General features: G+C 36.6%; 1 protein-coding gene across 2 annotated transcripts in view; it reads left to right on the plus strand.

Annotated features, from left to right (window-relative positions):
• The window catches only part of COG5 (component of oligomeric golgi complex 5), a 373,883-nt gene that overhangs the window by 34,845 nt on the left and 315,823 nt on the right, over positions 1–23,215 (plus strand). For both annotated transcript variants that reach the window (XM_014794462.2, XM_087438009.1), the window contains exon 6: positions 8,006–8,126. In XM_014794462.2, coding sequence (XP_014649948.1) covers positions 8,006–8,126 — 121 coding nt within the window. The remainder of the gene's footprint in view (positions 1–8,005; positions 8,127–23,215) is intronic.

Below are 23,215 nucleotides of genomic sequence, written 5' to 3' on the forward strand. Positions count from 1 at the left end.
GTTGGCCTCGTAGAATGATTTAGGAAGTGTTCCATCTTCCTCTATTTTTTGGAATAGTGTGAGAAGGATGGGTATTAAATCTTCTTTGAATGTTTGGTAAAATTCACTGGAGAAGCCATCTGGTCCTGGACTTTTATTTTTTGGGAGGTTTTTGATTACTATTTCAATCTCTTTACTTGTTATTGGTCTATTCAGATTCTCCATTTCTTCTTGGTTCAATTTTGGGAGGTTGTATAAGTCTAAGAATTTATCAATTTCTTCTAGATTGTCCAATTTGTTGGCATATAATTTCTCATAGTATTCTCTTATAATCCTCTGTATTTCCATGGTATCCGTTGTAATTTCTCCTCTTTCATTTCTAATTTTATTTACTTGAACCTTTTCTCTTTTTTTCTTAGTAAGCCTGGCTAAGGGTTTGTTGATTTTGTTTATCTTCTCGAAGAACCAACTCTTTGTTTCATTAATCCTTTCTACTGTTTTTTTGGTCTCAATTTCATTTATTTCTGCTCTGATTTTTATTATTCCTCTCCTTCTGCTGGCTTTGGGCTTTGTTTGTTCTTCTTTTTCTAGTTCTGTTAGGTGTAATTTAAGGTTGCCTATTAGGGCTTTTTCTTGTTTGTTAAGGTGGGCTTGTATCGCTATGAGTTTCCCTCTCAGGACCGCTTTTGCTGCATCCCATATGGTTTGATATGGCATATTATCATTTTCGTTTGTTTCCAGATAGTTTTTGATTTCTCCTTTAATTTCATCAATGATCCATTGGTTGTTCAGTAGTATGTTGTTTAATCTCCACATTTTTGTCACTTTCCCAGATTTTTTTTCATGGTTCATTTCCAGTTTCATAGCCTTATGGTCTGAAAAGATGCTTGTTATGATTTCAATCTTCTTAAATTTATTGAGGCTTGCTTTGTTTCCCAACATATGGTCTATCCTAGAGAATGTTCCATGCATGCTTGAGAAGAATGTGTAGTCAGCTGTTTTTGGATGGAGTGCTCTGTATATGTCTACTAGGTCCATCTCGTCCAGTTTTTCATTTAAGTCTACTATTTCTTTATTGATTTTTTGTCTGGATGATCTATCCATTGCTGTAAGTGGGGTGTTAAGATCCCCTACTATTATTGCATTGTTATTGATTTCTCCTTTTAGGTTTGTTAATAGTTGCTTTATGTACATTGGTGCTCCTATGTTGGGTGCATATATATTTACAAGTGATATGTCTTCTTGATGGAGTGTCCCTTTTATCATTATATATTTCCCTTCTTTGTCTTTCTTAACCTGTTTTATCTTGAAGTCTACTTTGTCTGATATGAGTATGGCAACAACTGCTTTCTTTTGTTTGCCATTAGCTTGGAGTATTGTCTTCCATCCTTTCACTCTGAGCCTGTGCTTGTCTTTAGTGCTGAGATGTGTTTCCTGAAGGCAGCATATTGTTGGGTCTTGCTTTTTAATCCATCCTGCCACTCTGTATCTTTTGATTGGAGGGTTCAATCCATTTACATTTAGGGTAATTATTGATATATGAGGGCTTAATGTTGCTGTTTTGTCACTTGTTTTCTGGTTCTTTTGTATTTCCTTTGTTTCTTGTCCCATTTGTTTTGGACTGCCAATTCAGTTTGGTTGTTCTGTCTTATGACTCTTCTAGTTTTCTCTTTGTTTATCATATGTGGTTTTGTTTTGATTATTTGTTTAGTGGTTACCTTGAGGTTTGGGCAAAAAATCTTGTGTATGAGATAGTCCATTATCTGATGGCCTCCTATTTCCTTCTACTAAGTCAATTCAGTCACTTTCCTCTTCCCCTTCTAAGTCCTTCTTGTTATACCTTATTCTATCTTGTGTTGTGGCTGTGTGTTTACAGTGATGAGGTTAAATTTATTTTTGGTGAATTCTTTCCTTTGATCTTTGATTTTAGTATTTAAGTGGTTGCTAACCTATTCCGGTAAAGATCTACTATTTTTCTGAGTTTATCTACGTACTTTTCTCCTTTCTCCAAGCTTCGTGTTCCCTTTCTCTTCTTTTTTTCAGGCCTGAGGGCCTTCTTGAGTATTTCTTGTAGTGGGGGTCTCCTGGCCATGAACTCCCTTAGCTTTTGTTTATCTGGGAGAGTTACTATTTCTCCATCATATTTGAAGGATATTTTTTCTGGATAGAGTATTCTTGGCTGAAAGTTTTTGTCTTTCAGTATTTTGCATATATCATTCCAGTCTCTCCTAGCCTGTAAAGTTTCTGTTGAGAAATCCGCTGAGAGCCTGATGGGAGTTCCTTTGTACGTTATTTTTTGTTTTTGTCTAGCTGCCCTTAATATGGTTTCTTTGTCGTTGACCCTGGCTAGCCTTACCACTAGGTGTCGTGGTGAAGCCCTTTGTCTGTTAATATATATAGGTGTCCTGTTGGCTTCGCTTACTGGTATTTCCTGCTCCTTCCCCAGATTTGGGAAATTCTCAGCTATTATTTCCTTGAATAGGCTCTCTGTTCCTCTTTCCCTCTCCTCTCCCTCAGGAATACCTATAATTCCTATGTTACATTTTCTAATAGAGTCTGATATTTCTCGGAGTCTTTCTTCATTTCTTTTTAGTCTTAGTTCTCTCTCCTCTTCCATCTGGAGTATATCTGTATTCCTATCCTCTAAGGTGCTAAGTCTTTCCTCCATATTGTCAGCTCTGTTCTTTGGAGATTCCAGATTCTCCTTTATCTCCTCCATTGTGTTCTTCATCTCCATCAGCACTGATTGGTTTTTCTTTATGATTTCAATCTCTTTTGTGAAGAAACTCCTAATCTCATTGAATTGTTTGTGTTGTCTCGTATTTCGTTGTGTTTTTATGATAGCTATTTTGAAATCTCTGTCATTTAGTTTATGGATTTCTGTGTCTCGGGGTTGATTTCTGGGTGCTTGTCATTTTGTTTCTGGTCTGGTGATTTCATGTATTTTTGCATTGTGGTTCCTGTGTTGGTTTTGTTTTTCCTCATCCTGGAAATCTCTGGTTGCAATTTCCACCTGCCGCCACTGTCTGGTGGTAAAGGGCTGTGTAGTCTAAGCCCCCTGCGCTCTGCCCCGGTTTTTCTGCTGCGATCTGCAGTTTTGTTTTTTTTTGTGTTTTTTTTCCCCGCCAGGATCCACAGGTCCAGTCGTTTGATCAGGTCTGCCGCGGATCGCTTTGTCTGGTCTGTCGCGGATTGCTAGGTCTGGTCTGGTCGGTTGAGCTGCAGAGTCCGTTTGCGGGGAGGGGGGAGCTCTCTCTTTTGCCCTCTGGGTCCCTGACGTGGGAGGCTTCTCCTTTGCCCCTCTTTATCTGCTCTCTGTGGTGCTCAGATGTTGATGGTAGCCCTGTGGCTCCTCTGAGTCCTCTGTGCCGGAGTTTCCCACTGGCTGAGAGAGTCTGAAGAGCCACGGTTTCCCCGCTGAGGGCCGCCCCTCCCCCCTCTCTGGGAGCCGCGTGGACCGGGATCGCTGATCTGATGGGGAGGGAGAGGAGTTCTCCTTACCTCTCCCCACTTCCTCGGGTGGCCCAGCACGTTCAGCTCTCAGATGTGCGGCAGTGTGGATCCCTCCGCTCTAGCTTTTCACTGTCTGGGATTCCGTTGTTGGTCTGTGACTGTTCCTTTTGTTGTATCTTGTTGGGGGAAGAGTTCACAGGAAAGCTCACTCCGCCATGATGCTGACGTCACTCCATGGCTGTATGTTTTGACAAATAAAATTCAACAGTAAAAAATGTTGGGAGAGCATGTGCAAAATAATTTTTTTAAACTATCTTCAGCGATCATATTTTTGTGGTGTTGGTTTGGTATTCAGATGTTCTCTGTGTATTGAGCAGCAAAGCAAATAGATAATTTTAAAGTATTCTAATTCTGTTCTCTCTTATGTCTGAGAGCGAGGAGTCTTTATGTGGAAGAAATAATATACAGATGTAAGTTAGAAGATTAAGTAAACACCCTGTGCTCCTGATTTTTAATTGGAAGTATCAGTATGAACTCGAGATATTTTAATTTTATCTTAAAATGGTATATACATTATATATGTATATATTTTTGTACATATGTATATGTATAATGTTAATCTGAGAATGTTTTTTATGTATTGTGGAATAAAGCAAATGAATATTTATGCGATATTTTAATTCTGATATTTCCTAGCTATATCTACTGAAAAGTACCAGAAATGAGCAAACCTACTTCCCAGAATGTGGTGTTGAAATGCTGTTGACTTCTAAAAGAAACCAGGGCTCCTTTGATAAATCTTTGATTGCAGATCTGGGGCATGAAATACATAAAATGATCCTGGAATATTTTTATACCATATACGAAGGAAGCTATCAACAAGTACTAACTAGAGTCACGATAAAAGAATTCAGGAGCCAACTTGAAGAGGCTCTGGGATGACCAACCATCCTAGTTTTAGCACTGGAAGTCCCCTGTCCCAGGAACCCTCTCAGTCTCAGGCAAATCAGTAGAGTTGATCACCCTCAGAGGCTCCCACTGGCCAAAAATGGGACAACGTGAGCATCTATAAGGATAAGAGGTACAGTGGATTGGCATCCTTAATTATGTTTAAATCTATGAGTTTGTAACGATAGCAAAAACAAAAGAAAACCCACTAATTGTTCATCTTTGGTGGCTATTAGGAAAGCAGTCTTTAATTTTGAAAACTGATAAACCAAGAAAGAATCAAGTATTTATTTATTCTTACTCTTCTGAATGAACAGTACCACTGGATACACAAATAGTAGATGAGGTAAAGTTTCTTTTTATAGAGAAATTTTTTATATGCTAGCAAATAAAGACAAAATGATAGAATTGAAGTATCACCATTTTGCAATCACTATGTTTTAATGGATTTTGACATTATCAGTGGCTGCTAACAAGACAAAGAGAGAAAATCATGTGTGTTATAAATACACCACCATGTAATGAGTGTTCTTGCCAAAAATATTAAACCTGAATCTGATGAAGCTTCCTACATCCAACTACTAATGTACAGGAAATATGGAAGACAGAAGAACATGTTAAACGACGCTATGGGAATGCAGTCAACAACCCCAGTCTGTGGGAAACTGTAGGGACAGATGATCTAATATTTTCAATAGATTGCAAAGAAAAAAAGAGATGGTGAAGGAACCTATATAGATTTAAAAAGGGCAAAATTAAACTATAACATTTAGATATATACACTTCAGTAGTAAAACCGTAAATAAAAGTAAGGAAGTGATTACCACAAAAGCCAGAATAGTGGTTTCCCTTGGTTGGCTTGGAGGGGAAGAGGGAGATGGATGGAGGTTGTTGTGATTGGGAGGGAGTACATGAAGGACTTCTGCAGTGGCTGGCATGGTTCTGTCTCCTGATCTGCATGGTGGTTCTAAGTTCATTTAGCTATGATTTCTGTATGTGGTTTACTGTGTTTGTAATATCTGTATCTATCTATATATTTTTAAAGACTTAATTTTTTTAGAGCAGTTTTAGATTCACAGCAAAATTGAGAGGAAGATACATAGATTTCTCCTATATCCCCCACCCTCACACATGCATAGCCTCCTCCTAATCAACATCCCCCACCACAGTGTTACGTTTGTTACAATCGATGAACCCACAAAAACATCATCATCACTTAGTGGCCATAGTTTACATTAGAATTGGTTCTTGGTATACATTCTGTGGATTTGGACAAATGTATGATAACATATATCCATCATTTTGGTATCATACAGAGTATTTTCAGTGCCCTAAAAATCCTCTGTGCTCCGCCTATTCATCCCCCCAACTCCTAATATTTTTACTGTCTCCATAGTTTTGCCTTTTCCAGAAAGTTAAATAATTGGAATCATACAGTATATAGCGTTTTCAGATTGGCTTCTTTCACTAAGTGATGTGCATTTAAGGTTTCTCTATGTCTTTTCATGGCTTGATAGCTTTTTTAGTGCTGAATAATATGTTTGTGTTATATGTGACAATAAAGGTCTAGAAAATAAGGGAGGAAAGGAAATTGATTAGAGTGGAGGCGACTATATTAGGAAATGGTGAGAGTTGATACCTTAGAGATTATCTAAGATTTGTTAACTGAGGATTTCATTAAATGCTATTCTGAGAAGATTCAACATAATCTGTTAGTAGAGAGCCACTGAAGTTTATTTAAAAGGGGGCTAGAGTGCTGAAAACTATGTTTCTAAGAAGATGAAATCTGGCAGGATGGATTTCAGTAAGAGACTGGAAAGCTAGCCAGGAGACCACAGTGTTAAAGTGAAGGTGATAAAGATTTGGATTAGGGTGATGCTTGTAGGAATAGAGGTAAAATAATTGTTGTATTATGCAACAAAAGAATAGTCAGTAAGACTTGGTGACAGATTAAGTATGGTTAAAAATAAAAGCATTAGAAGTAAGCTCGAAGATTGTGTTTGAGGGCATATCCTGTATTGGGCTTGTACTGGGGAATTCTGGAAGGATAATTCTAGGTGATTAGACTAAAGTAAGATCTGGTAGTTCTGCTCATGATGTATTTAGAATCCCAGAGGAATGATTGCTGGAGATTCTACATTCCAAATGGTTCATCTAAAAATGCAATATCTGACAAGCAAGAAACTGCTAACAGTGGTTGTTTTTGGTAAGTGCATAGTTGGGACATAGAGCTATGAGGATAACTTTTTATCTTTTTTGTCTTTTGAATTTTAAATCATGTGCTTATATCAACTAATCAGAAAATAAATAAAATTTAGTTTAAAAGTGCCCAAATCTTCCAGTTTCCAGGGAGAAATGCTCAGTTGGCATTCTTTTATTGTTTTAAGTATTTCAGACTATTAGTTCCTCAGAAAAGCAGTCAGGTGAACATGTTTAAATACTTGGTTGCCTTTGGCTTACATATGTTTGTAAACATTGTATGTTTATGTTTGTGTGAGTGTTTGTGTATGTTGTGTGTGTGCGTGTTGTGGCTTGTGGGTGTGTATGGCTCTGGTGTGTGTGTGTTTCACTCAGAAAAAAATGTTTATAGCTCGAGCCTTAGGGACCTACCTGTCTTTCCAGTGCTTTTAATTCTTGTTGCCACCAGTTAGGATTTTCCTGCTTAAAGAGGAGTTGTTCTTGCTTCTCAGCCAGTTTCAGGGCCATTTAAAGATGGTGGTGATGTAGCTGCGTAGACTCTCTCTCTTTTCTTCAATATCACTACTGAAACTGAAGGTCACTACATGCCTGTTATTCCATCTATCTCCCTCCTCCTCACTCTGCCCCAGGCAGTTGCCCTGGATCCAGCTTCTGTAATAAAGTGTCCTGAAATACATAAGTCTTTATTTCATGTCTTAGTCTTTTGGATAAAGAGCCAGTATTAGATCTGGTAATGAAAAGGGAATGACATAGGAGGTGACATATGTATGACAGCTTTATATGTTTTAATAACTTTTTCTTTTATAATTTTTTGTTAGTGATAAAAAACGGTTAGGAAAATTCAAGTAGAGTATGCTTATTCTTGAAAGTCTAGTGAAATCGGGAGAAGTTTTAGGTCTGTTCCCTTAGGGATCTAGAAAAGAGAAACCAGGATTGGAAACATAGGAGGCAGTAGTAGGAAGTTAAGCAGCCCTAGGACAGTGGTTGTCAACCTTGGCTGCATATTGGCACCCCCTGAGGATGTTAAAAAACTACCGATGCTTAGTTCCCTCTCCTAGAGATTCTGATTTAATTGGTCAGGGCTGTGGTCTGGGCATTGGATCTTTTTGAACCTACCCAGTTGAATTTAATAAGCAGTCAAGACTGAGAACCACTGGCCCAGAGAAGAAAACTGGTCTAGGACCGAGAAGAGTCCCTGGGTTTCATGGCACCTCAATCCTGAATTCTCTCCATTTGGGATAAATTGGAATTTGTTGTAAAACAATGCTTTTTAAGACGTGTGACTACTTAGGTCTCTGATTGGTGGAAAACAAAAACGACGTGAATGAATCTTTAGCATCTGGAAAGAAGGGGCAGATTCACGTAATAATAGTAGTAAAACTTAATGGATTGACTGTACTTTCTTAACCTTGGGATATTTGCACAGGTTGCCTGTGATTTGCTTCGGAGAATAATTCGCATCTTGTATCTCAGTAAGAGACTCCAAGGACAGCTGCAAGGGGGGAGTAGAGAGATAACAAAAGCCGCTCAGAGTCTCAGTGAACTTGGTAAGTCCTTTTTTGATTAAAAATTTAGTAGAGTTTTAACGATTTTTGAGTCACTTGATTTGTTGACTTTTGTTATCACCATTAACAAATATTATTTAGCAAATTTATTTAATAATTGGCCGTATACAACATTGTCAAATTTTTCAAAACAGATAAGTAAAATTAGTTGATTTCTTAGAAATGCTATTTAGTTTTAAATTACAGTATAATAAAAGTGGCCTTTTTTTCGTATACAGGCCTGTGAATTTTAACACATGTATAGATTCATGTAACTGCCAGCACGATCGTGATACAAAATAGTTCCATTATCCCCAAAATTCCCTCATGCTATCCCTTTATAGTGCTGCCCACTCCCCTACCCCTAACCCTGGCAAACGCTGATTGGTTCTCCATCACTGTAGTTTTGTCTTTTGGAGGATGTCACATAAAGGGAATCATGAAGTGTGTTAACTTTTTGAGACTGGCTTCTTGTCATAAAACCTATGTCTTCTCAGCATAAAACCTTTGAGATTTATCTGAGTTTTTGTTTATACCGTAGTTTGTTACTTTGTGTTTGTTGGAGTACCATTGTATGGTTATACCACTGTTTGTTTATTGATTCACTGGTTGAATGAAATTTGTGTTGTTTCCAGTTTTTGGTGATTATGAATAGAGCTACTATAAACATTTGTGTACAGGCTTTTATGTGAACTAAGTTTTCATTTTTCCAGGAGAAATATCTAGGAGAAATGCTGTTTTTTAGGTGACAAATCCCATGTTGACAGTATGCCTAGAAGATTTATTGAATTAATTTCTTCATTCGTTCATTCTTTTCTCAAACATTTAGAGCAGACTCAACATTCAAAGGTTTAACATTCATGGTTTTGAGTATCAACAAGCTGCAAGGTCATGATGAAGGAGTTCATAATTTTTCAGGCAAAATTTTGAATAGCTACTGAGTGTGCATAGAACTACCTAACGCCTGCATTTTAATGAGGCTTTTTGGTTTTCTTCTTTTCATTGGGTACCCAGTAATTTTTCTGAAGTGGATATGTTTAGTGGTATTGTAACTTTGTAGGTTCAGAAGGTCTTTGATTATATCCATCTCAAATATCAAGAGTCTACTTACTCTTGATGGTGTGCTTTGAAAGTAGTTATGCCAAAATAATATCAGAAAGATGTGCATTATATGTTCTCTTTGAATTTTCCTATCTTTGATATTTCAATTACATAGTCATGCTGTGATGCTTATCCCATGTTTTTCACTAAGGAAATGTAATATCCTTCACAAATCGTGCTTCAATAACATTTCAACTTGTAGTACTGAAATATATTGCTTAGGCACGTCATTGGGAATATATCTAACTTGTGATTTAGTATGCTTGGAATATATTCTATAAAAAGTTAATGTTTAAGCAGTAAGTAATGCTTAAGTGTTTTTTTTCCACAGTATGTGCTAAATATAGGAATGTAAAACTCCTAGTATCAGCTGTTATTTTTTGCTTTATCACATTTAATTTCTGTGCTTCAAAAATAATCTGTAGGATAATAGAATCATTAAAAACAGACACAAATTATTCCACGGTTTATTATGTATATTTTTCATCACTAACACTCTTCCGTAATAAAATATTGCTAGATCTTGATTATGATTATCATCTCTTCTAGAAACAGCAGATGCTGTAATGCAAATGGTGATGTCATCTTTTTAAAAAAACAGGCACAATATCAATCATAATGTTCTGAGTTGGTACAATGCAGAGTATAAACCCGTTATCCTTCCAATGAGGCATTGGCTTTACCCCAAGTTTTATAAATACTAAATGATGAGAGCTTGTTGAGAACGTACAGTTCATAGTGGAATTATCTCAAAATGGATTGTATTAATTTAAATATTTAAAGCTTTGCAGATTATGTGCTATTCAGAATTTGCAAAGGCATCATCTTCATCATTCACCACTGTGGTTCATTCACTCTTGGCCAGTCCTGGCATTGATAATAAGGAGAAGCCAAGAGGAAGATAAAGTTTCTACATTTGGAATTAATATTTTTTTAAAAAAGTAATAATTTGGTAATCCTGTTACAATTATACACGTGCATTAAATGATATTTGTATGATTGGAACATCTCTGAAATTATCAATGTCTGTATCAGTATGGTTCTGGTTCTTATTAGAAAGAATAAAATGAGCCAGCTCTGATGGCCTAGTAGTTAAAGTTTGGGGCTCTCATCACTTTCCCAGTCGTGGAACCACACCACTTGTCTGTCAGTAGCCGTGCTGTGGCGGTGGCTCATATAGAAGAACTAGAAGGACTTACAGCTAGAATATACAACTATGCACTGCAGCTTTGGGGAGGAGAAAAAAAAGAGGAAGATTGGCAATAGATGTTAGCTCAGGGCGAATGTTTCCCAGCAGGAAAAAAAAAAAGAATAAAATGATGAAGAGTAGCAGTGTTTACACCACAGGCCCTTGAAATTAATTTAAAACCAATTTTTCAAACTTGAAAGGTCTCGAGGCTTGAATTGCAGTGACCAGATGAAATACAGTGTCACCTAGAAGTTAAGTATATTCTGAGGGACTGGAGGGAGTGTGGAGTAACTGCTGATGGGTAGAGCTTACTCTTTGGGGTGATGAAAATGTTCTGGAATTAAATAGTGGTAATTGTTGCACAACCTTGTCAATATATGAAAAAAGCCACTGAATTATGCACTTTTTTTTTAAAAGGTTGATTTTATGGTATGTGAATTATATATCAATTTAAAAAGTATATTCTGGTAGCTAGTGACAAATATCTTATACTGGTACCTTTTTTAAAAATTGAGGTTTAAGTGACATATAATATACTGCACATATTGAAAATGTATAATTTGGTAAGTTTTGACATGAAACCATCACCAGTGTCAAGATAGTGAACATAACTATCACCTCCAAAAGTTTCCTCGTGCACCTTTTTAATCCGTCTTCAGGTATTTACTAATCTGCTTTCTGTCACTCTGGATTAGTTGGCACTTTAAAGAATTTTATATAAATGGAATCGTACAGTTTATGTGTGTTTTTGTTTGGCTTCTTTCAGTCAGCTTAATCATTTTGAGATTCATCCATGTTGTTATGTGTTATCAATAGCTCATTCCTTTTTATTTCTGAGTAGTATTCCATTGTATGGATATCCCACGGTTGCTTTATTCATTCACCTGTTATGAATATTTGAATGTTCCTACTTTTTGGCTATTACAAATCAAGCTGCTATGAACATTCATGTACAAGTCTTTGTATAGACATATGGTATCATTTCTCTTAGATAAATACGTAGGAGTGTAATGGCTAGACATATAGTAGATGTATATTTAACTTTTGAAGACATTGCCAAGGTGTTTTTCAAAGTAGTTGTAATATTTTGCATTCCTACCAATAGTGTATGAAAATTCCACTTCCTCCATATCCTTGCTAATACTTGTTATAGTCAGTCTTCTTAATTTTAGCCATTCTAATAGGTGTGTAGTGGTAGCTTGTTTTGAGTTTACAAAAAAAGTTACTAGAACTAATAAAGGAGCAGAGCAAGATTTCAGGATACAAGATCAATATACAAAAATTAGGTTTATTTACATATACTCTACTATTAAGCAATTGGAAATTGAAACTCAAAAATACCACTTATAATAGCATCAAAAATATGAAATACTTAAGGTTGAATTTGACAAAAGATACGCAAGACCTGTGCTCTGAAAACTAGAAAATGTTGAAAATGATTAAAGAAGACCTAATTAAATAAATAAACCTTGTCTGTGAATTGGAAGACTTAATATTATTTATTATTATGCCCATTCTCCCTAGAGATTCAACACATAGATTCAATACAATTACAATTTATTTAGAAATTGACAAACTGATCTTAAAATTCATATGGAAATGCAAAGGATCTAGAATAGCCAAAACTTTTAAAAGAAAACAAAGTTGGAGGATTAACCTTACCTGATTTGAAGGCTTATTACAAAGACTTGCAGTAATCAAGACAAAAAAAATAGATAAATAGATCAATGGAACAGAATAGAGAGCCCAGAAATAGACCCACACATACGAACAACTGATTTTTGACACATTTAGTGGAGAAAAGATAGTCTTTCAACAGATGGTACTGGAACAATTGGATATCCATATGCAAAACAGAGAACTTGTATCCATAACTCACTTCATATAAAAAAAATTAACTGAAGATGGATCATAGTCCTAAATGTAAAACCTAAAACGATAGAACTTTTAGAAGGAAACATAGGGGAACCTTTTTCTGACTTTGAAATAGAAAATGATTTCTTAGATATATCACCTAAAGCACAATTCACAAAAAAAGAAAATTGATAAATTAGACTTTATCAAAATTTAAAACTTCTGTTCTTTGATACTTGTTAGAAGGATGAAAAGACAAGCCATAGACAAGGAGAAAATATTTTCAAAGTATATATTTGATAAAGGACTTGTGTCCAGAATATATTATAAACTCCCCAACCTTAGTAAGAACAGAAAGAACCCAATTAAAGAACAGGCAAGGGGCTGGCCCAGTGGCGTAGTGGTTAAGTTCGCATGCTCCACTTCGGTGGCCCGGGGTTTGCAGGTTCAGATCCCAGGCGTGGACCTACGCACGGCTCATCAAGCCATGTTGTGGCAGCATCCCACATACAAAATAGAGGAAGATGTTAGCTCGGGGCAATCTTCCTCACCAAAAAAAAAAAAAAAGAACAGACAAAAGATTTGAACAGACACTTCACCAAGGAAGATACGTGGATGGCAAATAGGCATATATGATGCTCAACGGTATTAAGCGTTATGGAGATACAAATTAAGATTCAAATCATATTAGTGTCTTATTGACAGAGAATAAGCAGAGTTATTTTAGTGCAGACGTATTGTAATTTTTCATGTTGATTATTATGTAATGATTAAAAAATAAAACTAGTATAGATTTCAAGATTAAATTGTATCACATTGATTTATAGCTTTTCTTCAAGAAGAGTTTTGGAACTACATGAAAATTTAGATGAGCCTTACTACAAATTGATAACATTTTTTGAGCATTAGTAAGATAATGTACTTAAAAATATTTTTTTGATAATCTTCAACTACCTTTTGAAATTGTTATTAGCCCTTCTAAGCAGGATCCCTACATAATTCATGTTTGATATTTTTCAGCATTTTTTAAGCAGCTCAGTACGCTGTCATTGGGAACCAGAGGAAGGCAGCTCTTTTTAAATTAAGTTAATGTCTAAAAGCACTTAACAAGATTAGAAATATTGAAAAAGTTCTCGTAGTGTCAATATATCTGGATCAGGTTGAATAACAGGTTTGCCTATTCCATGAAATGCATTCGTGCTTTTTACATGTTGAGTTGAAACTGTAGTGGTGAAACCAGACAGGGCTATATTTCCACAATCAACATTAGCACTTGCTAGTCACCCTTTAGAACATTATCAGGTATTCTACCCATAATATAGACAACTTGACCCACCCCTCATGCAGTCATTGGTGAGGAATCTAGTGTACTCTTTGCTTCAGTGTTATCAAATGGTAGAATTCTGCTGGATACTATTGGATTAGAATATTCAAATGTAGAGAGAGAACATGGAGATGTAAATCTGTACTATTTAGAATTTAGCTAGATGGAGTGACGTCAGCGTCATGGTGGAGTGAGCTTTCCCGTGAACTCTTCCTCCGATAAGATACAACAAAAGGAACAGTCACAGACCAACAACGGAATCCCAGACAGTGAAAAGCTAGATCAGAAAGATCCACATTGCCGCACATCTGAGAGTGGAACGTGCTGGGCCCCAGGAGGAAGTGGGGAGAGGTAAGGAGAACTCCTCTCCCTCCCCATCAGACCAGCGATCCCAGTCCTGGCGGCTGCCAGAGAGGGCGGAGGGGCGGCCCTCTGTGGGGAAACCGGTAGCTCTTCGGGCTCTCTCAGCCAGTGGGAAACTCCCACACAGAGGACTCAGAAGAGCCTCAGGGCTACCATCAACATCTGAGCACCCCAGAGAGCGGATAACGAGGGGTGAAGGAGAAGCCCCCCACGCCAGGGACCCAGAGGGCAAAAGAGAGGCCCCCCAAACCGGACTCTGCAACTCAGCCTACCAGACCAGACCAAGCGATCCGACCCACAGATCGCAGGGAAAAACCACGGCAGAGCTCAGGGGGCTTAGATTACACAGCCCTTTACCACCACACAGTGGTGGCGGGTGGAAATTGCAACCAGGGATTTCCAGGATGAGGAAAAACAAAGCCAACACAGGAATCACAATGCAAAGATACGTGAAGTCACCAGTCCAGAAGGAAAACGACAAGCACCCAGAAACCAACCCTGAAGACACAGAAATCCATAATCTAAATGACAGAGATTTCAAAATAGCTACCATAAAAACACTCAACGAAATACGAGACAACACAAACAATTCAACGAGATTAGGAGTTTCTTCACAAAAGAGATTGAAATCATAAAGAAAAACCAATTAGTGCTGATGGAGATGAAGAACACAATGGAGGAGATAAAGGAGAATCTGGAATCTTTATTTATTTATTTATTTTTCCCCCCAAAGCCCCAGCAGATTTTTGTATGTCATAGCTGCACATCCTTCTAGTTGCTGTATGTGGGACACGGCCTCAGCATGGCCGGAGAAGTGGTGCATCCGTGTGCGCCTGGGATCCGAACCCAGGCCGCCAGCAGCGGAGCATGCGCACTTAGCCGCTGAGCCACAGGGCCGGCCCGAATCTGGAATCTTTAAAGAACAGAGCTGACAATATGGAGGAAAGAATTAGCATTTTAGAGGATAGGAATACAGATATGCTCCAGATGAAAGAGGAGAGAGAACTAAGACTAAAAAGAAATGAAGAAAGTCTCCGAGAAATATCTGACTCTATTAGGAAATGTAACATAAGAATTATAGGTATTCCTGAGGGAGAAGAGAGGGAGAGAGGAACAGAGAGCCTATTCAAGGAAATAATAGCTGAGAATTTCCCAGATCTGGGGAAGGAGCAGGAAATACTAGTAAGCGAAGCCAACAGGTCACCTAAATTTGTCAACAGGCAAAGGCCCTCTCCACGACACCTAGTGGTAAGGCTAGCCAGAGTCAGTGACAAAGAAACCATATTAAGGGCAGCTAGACAAAAACAAAAAATAACGTACAAAGGAACTCCCATCAGGCTCTCAGCGGATTTCTCAACAGAAACTTTACAGGCTAGGAGAGACTGGAATGATATATTCAAAATACTGAAAGACAAAAACTTTCAGCCAAGAATACTCTATCCAGAAAAAATATCCTTCAAATATATTGGAGAAATAGTAACTCTCCCAGATAAACAAAAGCTAAGGGAGTTAATGGCCAGGAGACCCCCACTACAAGAAATACTCAAGAAGGCCCTCAGGCCTGAAAAAAAGAAGAGAAAGGAAATACGAAGCTTGGAGCAAGGAGAAAAATAGGTAGATAACCTCAGAAAGATAGTAGATCTTTACTGGAATAGGTTAGCAACCACTTAAATACTAAAATCAAAGATCAAAGGAAAGAATTCACCAAAAATAAATTTAACCTCATCACTGTAAACACACAGCCACAACACAAGATAGAATAAGGTATAACAAGAAGGACTTAGAAGGGGAAGAGGAAAGTGACTGAATTGACTTAGTAGAAGGAAATAGGAGGCCATCAGATAATGGACTATCTCATACACAAGATTTTTTACACAAACCTCAAGGTAACCACTAAACAAATAATCAAAACAAAACCACATATGATAAAGAGAAAACTAGAAGAGTCATAAGACAGAACAACCAAACTGAATTGGCAGTCCAAAACAAATGGGACAAGAAACAAAGGAAACACAAAAGAACCAGAAAATAAGTGACAAAACGGCAACATTAAGCCCTCATATATCAATAATTGCCTTAAATGTAAATGGATTGAACTCTCCAATCAAAAGATACAGAGTGACAGGATGGATTAAAAAGCAAGACCCAACAATATGCTGCCTCCAGGAAACACATCTCAGTACTAAAGACAAGCACAGGCTCAGAGTGAAAGGATGGAAGACAATACTCCAAGCTAATGGCAAACAAAAGAAAGCAGGTGTTGCCATACTCATATCAGACAAAGTAGACTTCAAGATAAAACAGGTCGGGCCGGCTCCGTGGCTTGGTGGTTGAGTGCGCGCGCTCTGATGCTGGCGGCCCGGGTTCGGATCCCGGGCGCGCCCCGAGGCACCACATCTCCGTCCAACCCGAGGCCGAGTCCCGCGTACAGCAACTAGAAGGATGTGAACCTACGACATACAACTGTCTACTGGGGCTTTGGGGGGGGAAAATGAATTAAAAAAAAAAAAAAAAACTTAAAAAAAAAAAAAAGATAAAACAGGTTAAGAAAGACAAAGAAGGGAAATATATAATGATAAAAGGGACACTCCACCAAGAAGACGTATCACTTATAAATATATATGCACCCAACATAGGAGCACCAATGTACATAAAGCAACTATTAACAAACCTAAAAGGAGACATTAACAACAACGCAATAATAGTAGGGGATCTTAACACCCCACTTACAGCAATGGATAGATCATCCAGACAAAAAGTCAATAAAGAAATAGTAGACTTAAATGAAAAACTGGACGAGATGGACCTAGTAGACATATACAGAGCACTCCATCCAAAAACAGCTGACTACACATTCTTCTCAAGCGCGCCTGGAACATTCTCAAGGATAGACCATATGTTGGGAAACAAAGCAAGCCTCAATAAATTTAAGAAGATTGAAATCATAACAAGCATCTTTTCAGACCATAATGCTATGAAACGAAATGAACCATAAAAAAAAAACTGGGAAAGTGACAAAAATGTGGAGCTTAAACAACATGCTACTGAACAACCAACGGATCATTGATGAAATTAAAGGAGAAATCAAAAACTATCTGGAAACAAACGAAAATGAAAATATGCCATACCAAACCATATGGGATGCAGCAAAAGCGGTCCTGAGAGGGAAACTCATAACGATACAAGCCCACCTTAACAAACAAGAAAAAACCCAAATAAGCAACCTTAAATTACACCTAACAGAACTAGAAAAAGAAGAACAAACAAAGCCCAAAGTCAGCAGAAGGAGAGAAATAATAAAAATCAGAGCAGAAATAAATGAAATTGAGACCAAAAAAACAGTAGAAAGGATTAATGAAACAAAGAGTTGGTTCTTTGAGAAGATAAACAAAATCAGCAAACCCTTAGCCAGGCTTACTAAGAAAAAAAGAGAAAAGGCTCAAGCAGATAAAATTAGAAATGAAAGAGGAGAAATTACAACGGATACCATGGAAATACAGAGGATTATAAGAGAATACTATGAGAAATTATATGCCAACAAATTGGACAATCTGGAAGAAATGGATAAATTCTTAGACTCATACAACCTCCCAAAACTAGAATTTAGCTAGATGGTTCTTTTCTTGTATACTAATTTCCTTGGACTTTTTGAGAAGCTCAGTTTGAATCAAGTTCCTCTCTGCCTGTGATTTCATTTCAGTTCCATTTTATTTCTCTTTATTTATATTAGGCATGACTTGCTTTTGAAAGCATTTTTTTTTAAAAAAAACATGAATCTCTTAATTCTCTTAAAATTTATCTGATGTTTTTGAGAGTTATGACTACCAAGAGACAATATTTACCTTGGTGATTTTATCATAATCCAGAGTCTGTTTCTCACTTTTTCTGGATTAGAAACTTTGTTTTGGTAACAGAAATGAATTAATAATTGTTTATAGATATTTTTATTGCCTGACTTGTTCTATAGAAGGCATTAATTTGACTTACAAGAATAAGAACGTAATAAGAACTAACAATAAAACAGAGACTAGCAATAAGAGTAAAACGGGGATGATCTGTAAGGGGTTCCTATAGCAGCCCAGCTTTTTGTTCAGGTCTTCAGTTGAGGCAATAAAGATTCATGATTCCTCCTCCTCCTCCCATTGACAGGCATTCTTTCCACTGCTTTTAGGGAGAAGAAAAGGAATATGAAATTTGTAAATGGGTAGGGGTGATTGGATCTCTCACAAACTATAATGACAGCTCATCTTTCTGAAATTTTCTCCATTTGGCAAGTCCACATTAATATTTCATCTTTCTCTTCACGTTAACCAAGTTCACAAGATACTGGTTTATTATCCAGAGTACTAATTGATAAATTTGCAATGGTATATGTACTATTCTTTGGACTGAAAGCGTATAATTTTCTGTCTGGATAGATTAAATGGAAAAACAAATTTGTAATCAGAAATTTGTTCGATAAAATTTGAGTTAGATCAAGGGAAGCTGTCTATATGATTCACATGTTTGGCACAAACTGTGATTAGCCTGATGTTTATCACATCTTCACATTAGTAATGTGTCTCTTTTACCTGGAGTGCTCAATACAAGTCTTGGGTCATGGGGAGCCCTCTGTTTGGTAACTGCCAACCTCTTGACTCTAAATTTTTTTCTTTTATACATCATGTTGCTGACTATCCCTATTTAGTTTACACAGTTTTCTCCGATTAGGACACAATAAAATTGATTAGGTTTCTGCTTCCAATTAAAATGATATCTCGGGCCGGCCCCGTGGCTTAGTGGTTAAGTGCTTGCGCTCTGCTACTGGCGGCCCGGGTTCGGATCCCGGGCGCGCACCGAGGCACCCCTTCTCCATCCATGGTGAGGCCACGTCCCACATACAGCAACTAGAAGGATGTGCAACTATGACATACAACTATCTACTGGGGCTTTGGGGAATAAAAGGAGGAGGATTGGCAATAGATGTTAGCTCAGAGCCAGTCTTCCTCAGCAAAAAGAGGAGGATTAGCATGGATGTTAACTCAGGGCTGATCTTCCTCACAAAAAAAAAAAAAATGATATCTCAATGCTGAGTACAGTCATATTCCAGATGTGAATTGGAATTCTGAGTGTTGCCTAAATTTCTGTCATGCACTTAGTCTCTTGAACTTTAGTATGATTTTCTACTAATTCCACTTGCTAAAACAAACGTGTTAGTATTTAGATACTTCAGATTTATAGGTCAATATGATAAACTGTATCTTTTTATAGTATTGATGCTTTCTAAAGAGAAACATAATGTCTCTTCATTTCTTCCAGTCTACTTTTATATTTTTAGAGTTTTTTAGATTTTAAAAATAATACGTAGATCATATATATTGTATCTCATGATAACTTCATTTCTAGGTAGTTTAAAAATTATCTAATTACTTTTTACTTATTCTACAAATAGGGATTGAAGGAGGAAAAATTTTCCGTAAAAAAGTAAGCACACCATACTTTCATGGATACTCTCTAGTCTTTTTATGAAAATCATGATTTATAATTGATTCAATTTATTTATTAAACAATTAGGTTTTAATATACATAGCCCTGTAGCTTGTTAAAAACCTGGTATAAATGAGTGAATAAGATGCAGTTTTTGTGTTTGAGAAGTTTAAGGTATGTTCTTATCTAAAACTAAGCATAAAACTGATGATGATGATAATAATAATAACAATAATAAATAAAAATATCATCATCCATGGGAGAAACCAGTCTCTTCTCCGCCCAGCTTTCTTATTTTGGATTATCTGCGTTTTCCATGAAATAATAATAAGAAAGTTTCAGTCATTCTCTTACCTTAAGACTTAAATAGCTTCATTCATTCATTCAACCAATATTTATTGAATGACTGCTCTGTGTGCCACGTGCCTTTCTAGATATTGAAGATACATCACTGAACAAAAGAGAAACTCCTCTGCCCTTAATAGAACTTATATTCTAGTGGGTCCTGAGGTCACATACCTGTATCTGTAAAAATCTGATTCCATTGCCTGAGCTCTTAACCACTAATGCTCTACTCCTTTCCTTAACCTCTTCACCAGCATTTAATTGCTTCACAAAAGGCGTTGCTGCCGTTGGTAGGTCTCCCAGTGTCCTTTTTTTAAAAAAAGGGTAAAAAATCACATTTAAGATATACCATGTTTATATAGTGAATGTATTTTATGTTGTGATTGTGGGTTGACTTTTGTTTGTGACTTACCATTCTGTATCAAAGCTTTATTGAGTTATTTTAAAGATCATTTTTTTTATAATCAAGCAGTAAATTATAATCAAAAAGTTGGATGTGATGGAAAGTATTTCCTCCATTATTTTTTATTGCTTGTGGTCTGTTTTCTGAGTTTTGTAATTTTGTTGCTAAGCTACAGTATGTTAATACCATGTATCGTGAGAAAATATTCTTAATATCAAATTTATCATAGAAGAATTTTATGAAGTATTTATTGTAGAAGGAAGGGATAGTGTAAGTTTGTTTCATCCACTAATGTTCTTATTGTAACTGTGATATTTTCTCAATCTGATAAAACGGTACTTATAGGCAAACATTTCTGATGTTTGCACAGGTGAGAGAAAGTATGATTTATGTAGTCTTTGCCACATAATAGGTGACTGATAATTACTGAACTAATGAATGTTTTTTGAGATATCTACAAGATGATGTCGTTGGTGAAAATTTTAGGAAGTTTCATTATTTCAAGCTTGTTAAAATTGTTTATTGATAGGAAAATTTGTAAATATTCCATAGTCATATGCCAACTGTTTCCAGTGTTAAGTTAGGTCTGAGTTGACTTCTGAAATGCATTTAATACATGCCTAGGTTTTTTGTGACAACTTCAACATAGACAATTCAATATGCATTTTTAAACCTACAGTGTAATCAACTATGATGATAAACATTCTCAGTAAGTATATTTGATTCAGATGGTCTCTAAATTACTTGCTTATGTAACTGGATTCAGCTGTCACCAGGTGGGGAGATGCTGTGCTCAAATCCAAATGTTCAGAACCATGGGCTTATGCTTAGGTGTGGTTTGCCTGTTGTAGAGATAAGCATATTAAAATTACACATACACAACCTTCTTTTTTTCTCCCCATTTTATTATTATTTTTCTTCTTACCTTTTGACCCTTTTCACCTGTTTTTTAAACTAATTGAATTTAATGTTGTTAAAATTGTATTTAACAGATGAAACCATACGGCATTTATGATCCCATTTTATTGGTTTTATCTTTCATCACACAGTGTCAAAAAACCAGGATAACATCCAGACAAAAACAAGCAGCTTACTTTTTATAAACTTTAGTATATAGTTTTGCATATGTTTCAAGGTTACAGTAGCATTTCTAGGTACATGTTTTATTCCATATGGTCAGTTAATGTTTATGGAAGCTCTATATTTTACCTTACTGTTTGTCACCCCCTGCTGGAACATTTATCAGTGTTTGAGAACAATTTATTTAGTGTAAGGTTCTTCAAACTAGTAGTGTATCAAATTTTTTGATTTCTTGGTTCTAAGGGGTTGTCTTTTTCATTAGGACACGTAACAACTTCTTTTCCATTCCAGTATGTATATCATTAGTAAGGTTAAGTTTTAAAACATTAAAATGTGTCTTAAATGAACATAAACAGTGCCTCAGAAATCCAGGCTTATTAGTTTATTGACTGTTCCTTTTTACTGATTATTTTATTTGCTGTTCCTTAAAAATGGTGTCAGCCTACTTCTTAGTGAATTGCAGCTTTAGTCTAATATTGTATGGGGAGATTAGGTAGGCTGTTCTGCTTTTCATTGCCGTTATACTTCATTACTTTATGTTTAAAAAAGGCAGTAAGTATATGAAACAGTTTTTATCAGTCTTTGGTTTGGTAAATTGAAATTAGTTATAGGCTAAGTTAAAAGGGTTCAATGTAAATTTCTAATTATAGATATACTTATAGAATTGTACTTTTTTTTTTTTTTGTGAGGAAGATCGGCCCTGAGCTAATATCTGCCAATCCTCCTCTTTTTGCTGAAGAAGACTGGCCCTGGGCTAACATCCTTGCCCATCTTCCTCTACTTTATATGGGACGCTGCCTCAGCATGGTTTGCCAAGCAGTCCGTCAGTGCGCGCCTGGGATTTGAACCTGCGAACCCCGGGCCGCCGCAGTGCAGCGCGCACACTTAACCGCTTGCACCACCAGGCCGGCCCTAGAATTGTACATTTTAATACCATGTAAACAACAGGGCAGGTAGGCAGGCATGATCTTCTGAGAGACACCTTCAGTAAAATAGGATGCAGTTTTTTTCATTTGTTTTAATTTCTCTATTGGGGACTTGAAATCCGTTTCAATGAATCAGAAATGTGTTTTTCTACCATATCCAAAGGGAAGATAATGCTGATGATACAGCTGATGAATACAATATATTCAGTGGTTATTGGTGATGATCTATATTATTTCCATATTAATTATATTAAAACTAAAATAATTCCACTTGGGGGAAAAAAATCCTGAAATCATTATATCTGGCAAACCATTCTATAAAATTCACTCAGTTTATACCATATAACTCAAAATGGCCAAGTTAGTTTTCTAGGGATGTGTATTATAGCTAATTTATTCTGGTAGATACATCAAGAAAGCATGATGCTCAGAATGAGATGGTACAGAGAGATTTACAAAGATTTTTCTGTAGCAGTTACAGGGGTTTGGTAACATCTGCTTTGAAAAATCTCCATGTCTAAATTATGTGTCTGCCTCTCTGGAGATACAGTTGTTCGCTTCTCAAGTTTATCCAGAGCTACTTCTTGAGAAAAATGCTGCATTTGTCAGCAACTATTCCTGAAGACTTCCTTCATATGTTCCAGGAAAGAACAATTGGATAGGAGCTTTATTTTTTGAAACAAGATGCCAACTCGTATTTTAATCTGGTTTCCAGAGCATATGGATCTACACTTGGTCAGTGTAACATACATTATTGATTGACTTCCCAATTCCTTTCTCCTCATTCTTCCTTTCTGGCGGAATCCAAGATTTGTTGAGTTTTCATCTTCCTAGTAACTTTGGGATCAGGGAAGGGGCCACTCCTCTGCTCCAGGTCTTAAATCATGATTGGTTGTGATAGTTTCTTTCTTTTCTATAATCATGTAGATATGGACATGTAACCTCATCTGGGCTAAGGAGACTTGAGGAAGTGAGCTGGAAAGTTCCAAACTTTTTGGAAAGGTTTTTTTTGCAGGATACTGAGGGATGACTGTACATACA

Source organism: Ceratotherium simum, chromosome 1, assembly GCF_057802395.1.
Source record: "Ceratotherium simum simum isolate JZ-2026a chromosome 1, ASM5780239v1, whole genome shotgun sequence".
NCBI lineage: Eukaryota > Metazoa > Chordata > Mammalia > Perissodactyla > Rhinocerotidae > Ceratotherium > Ceratotherium simum.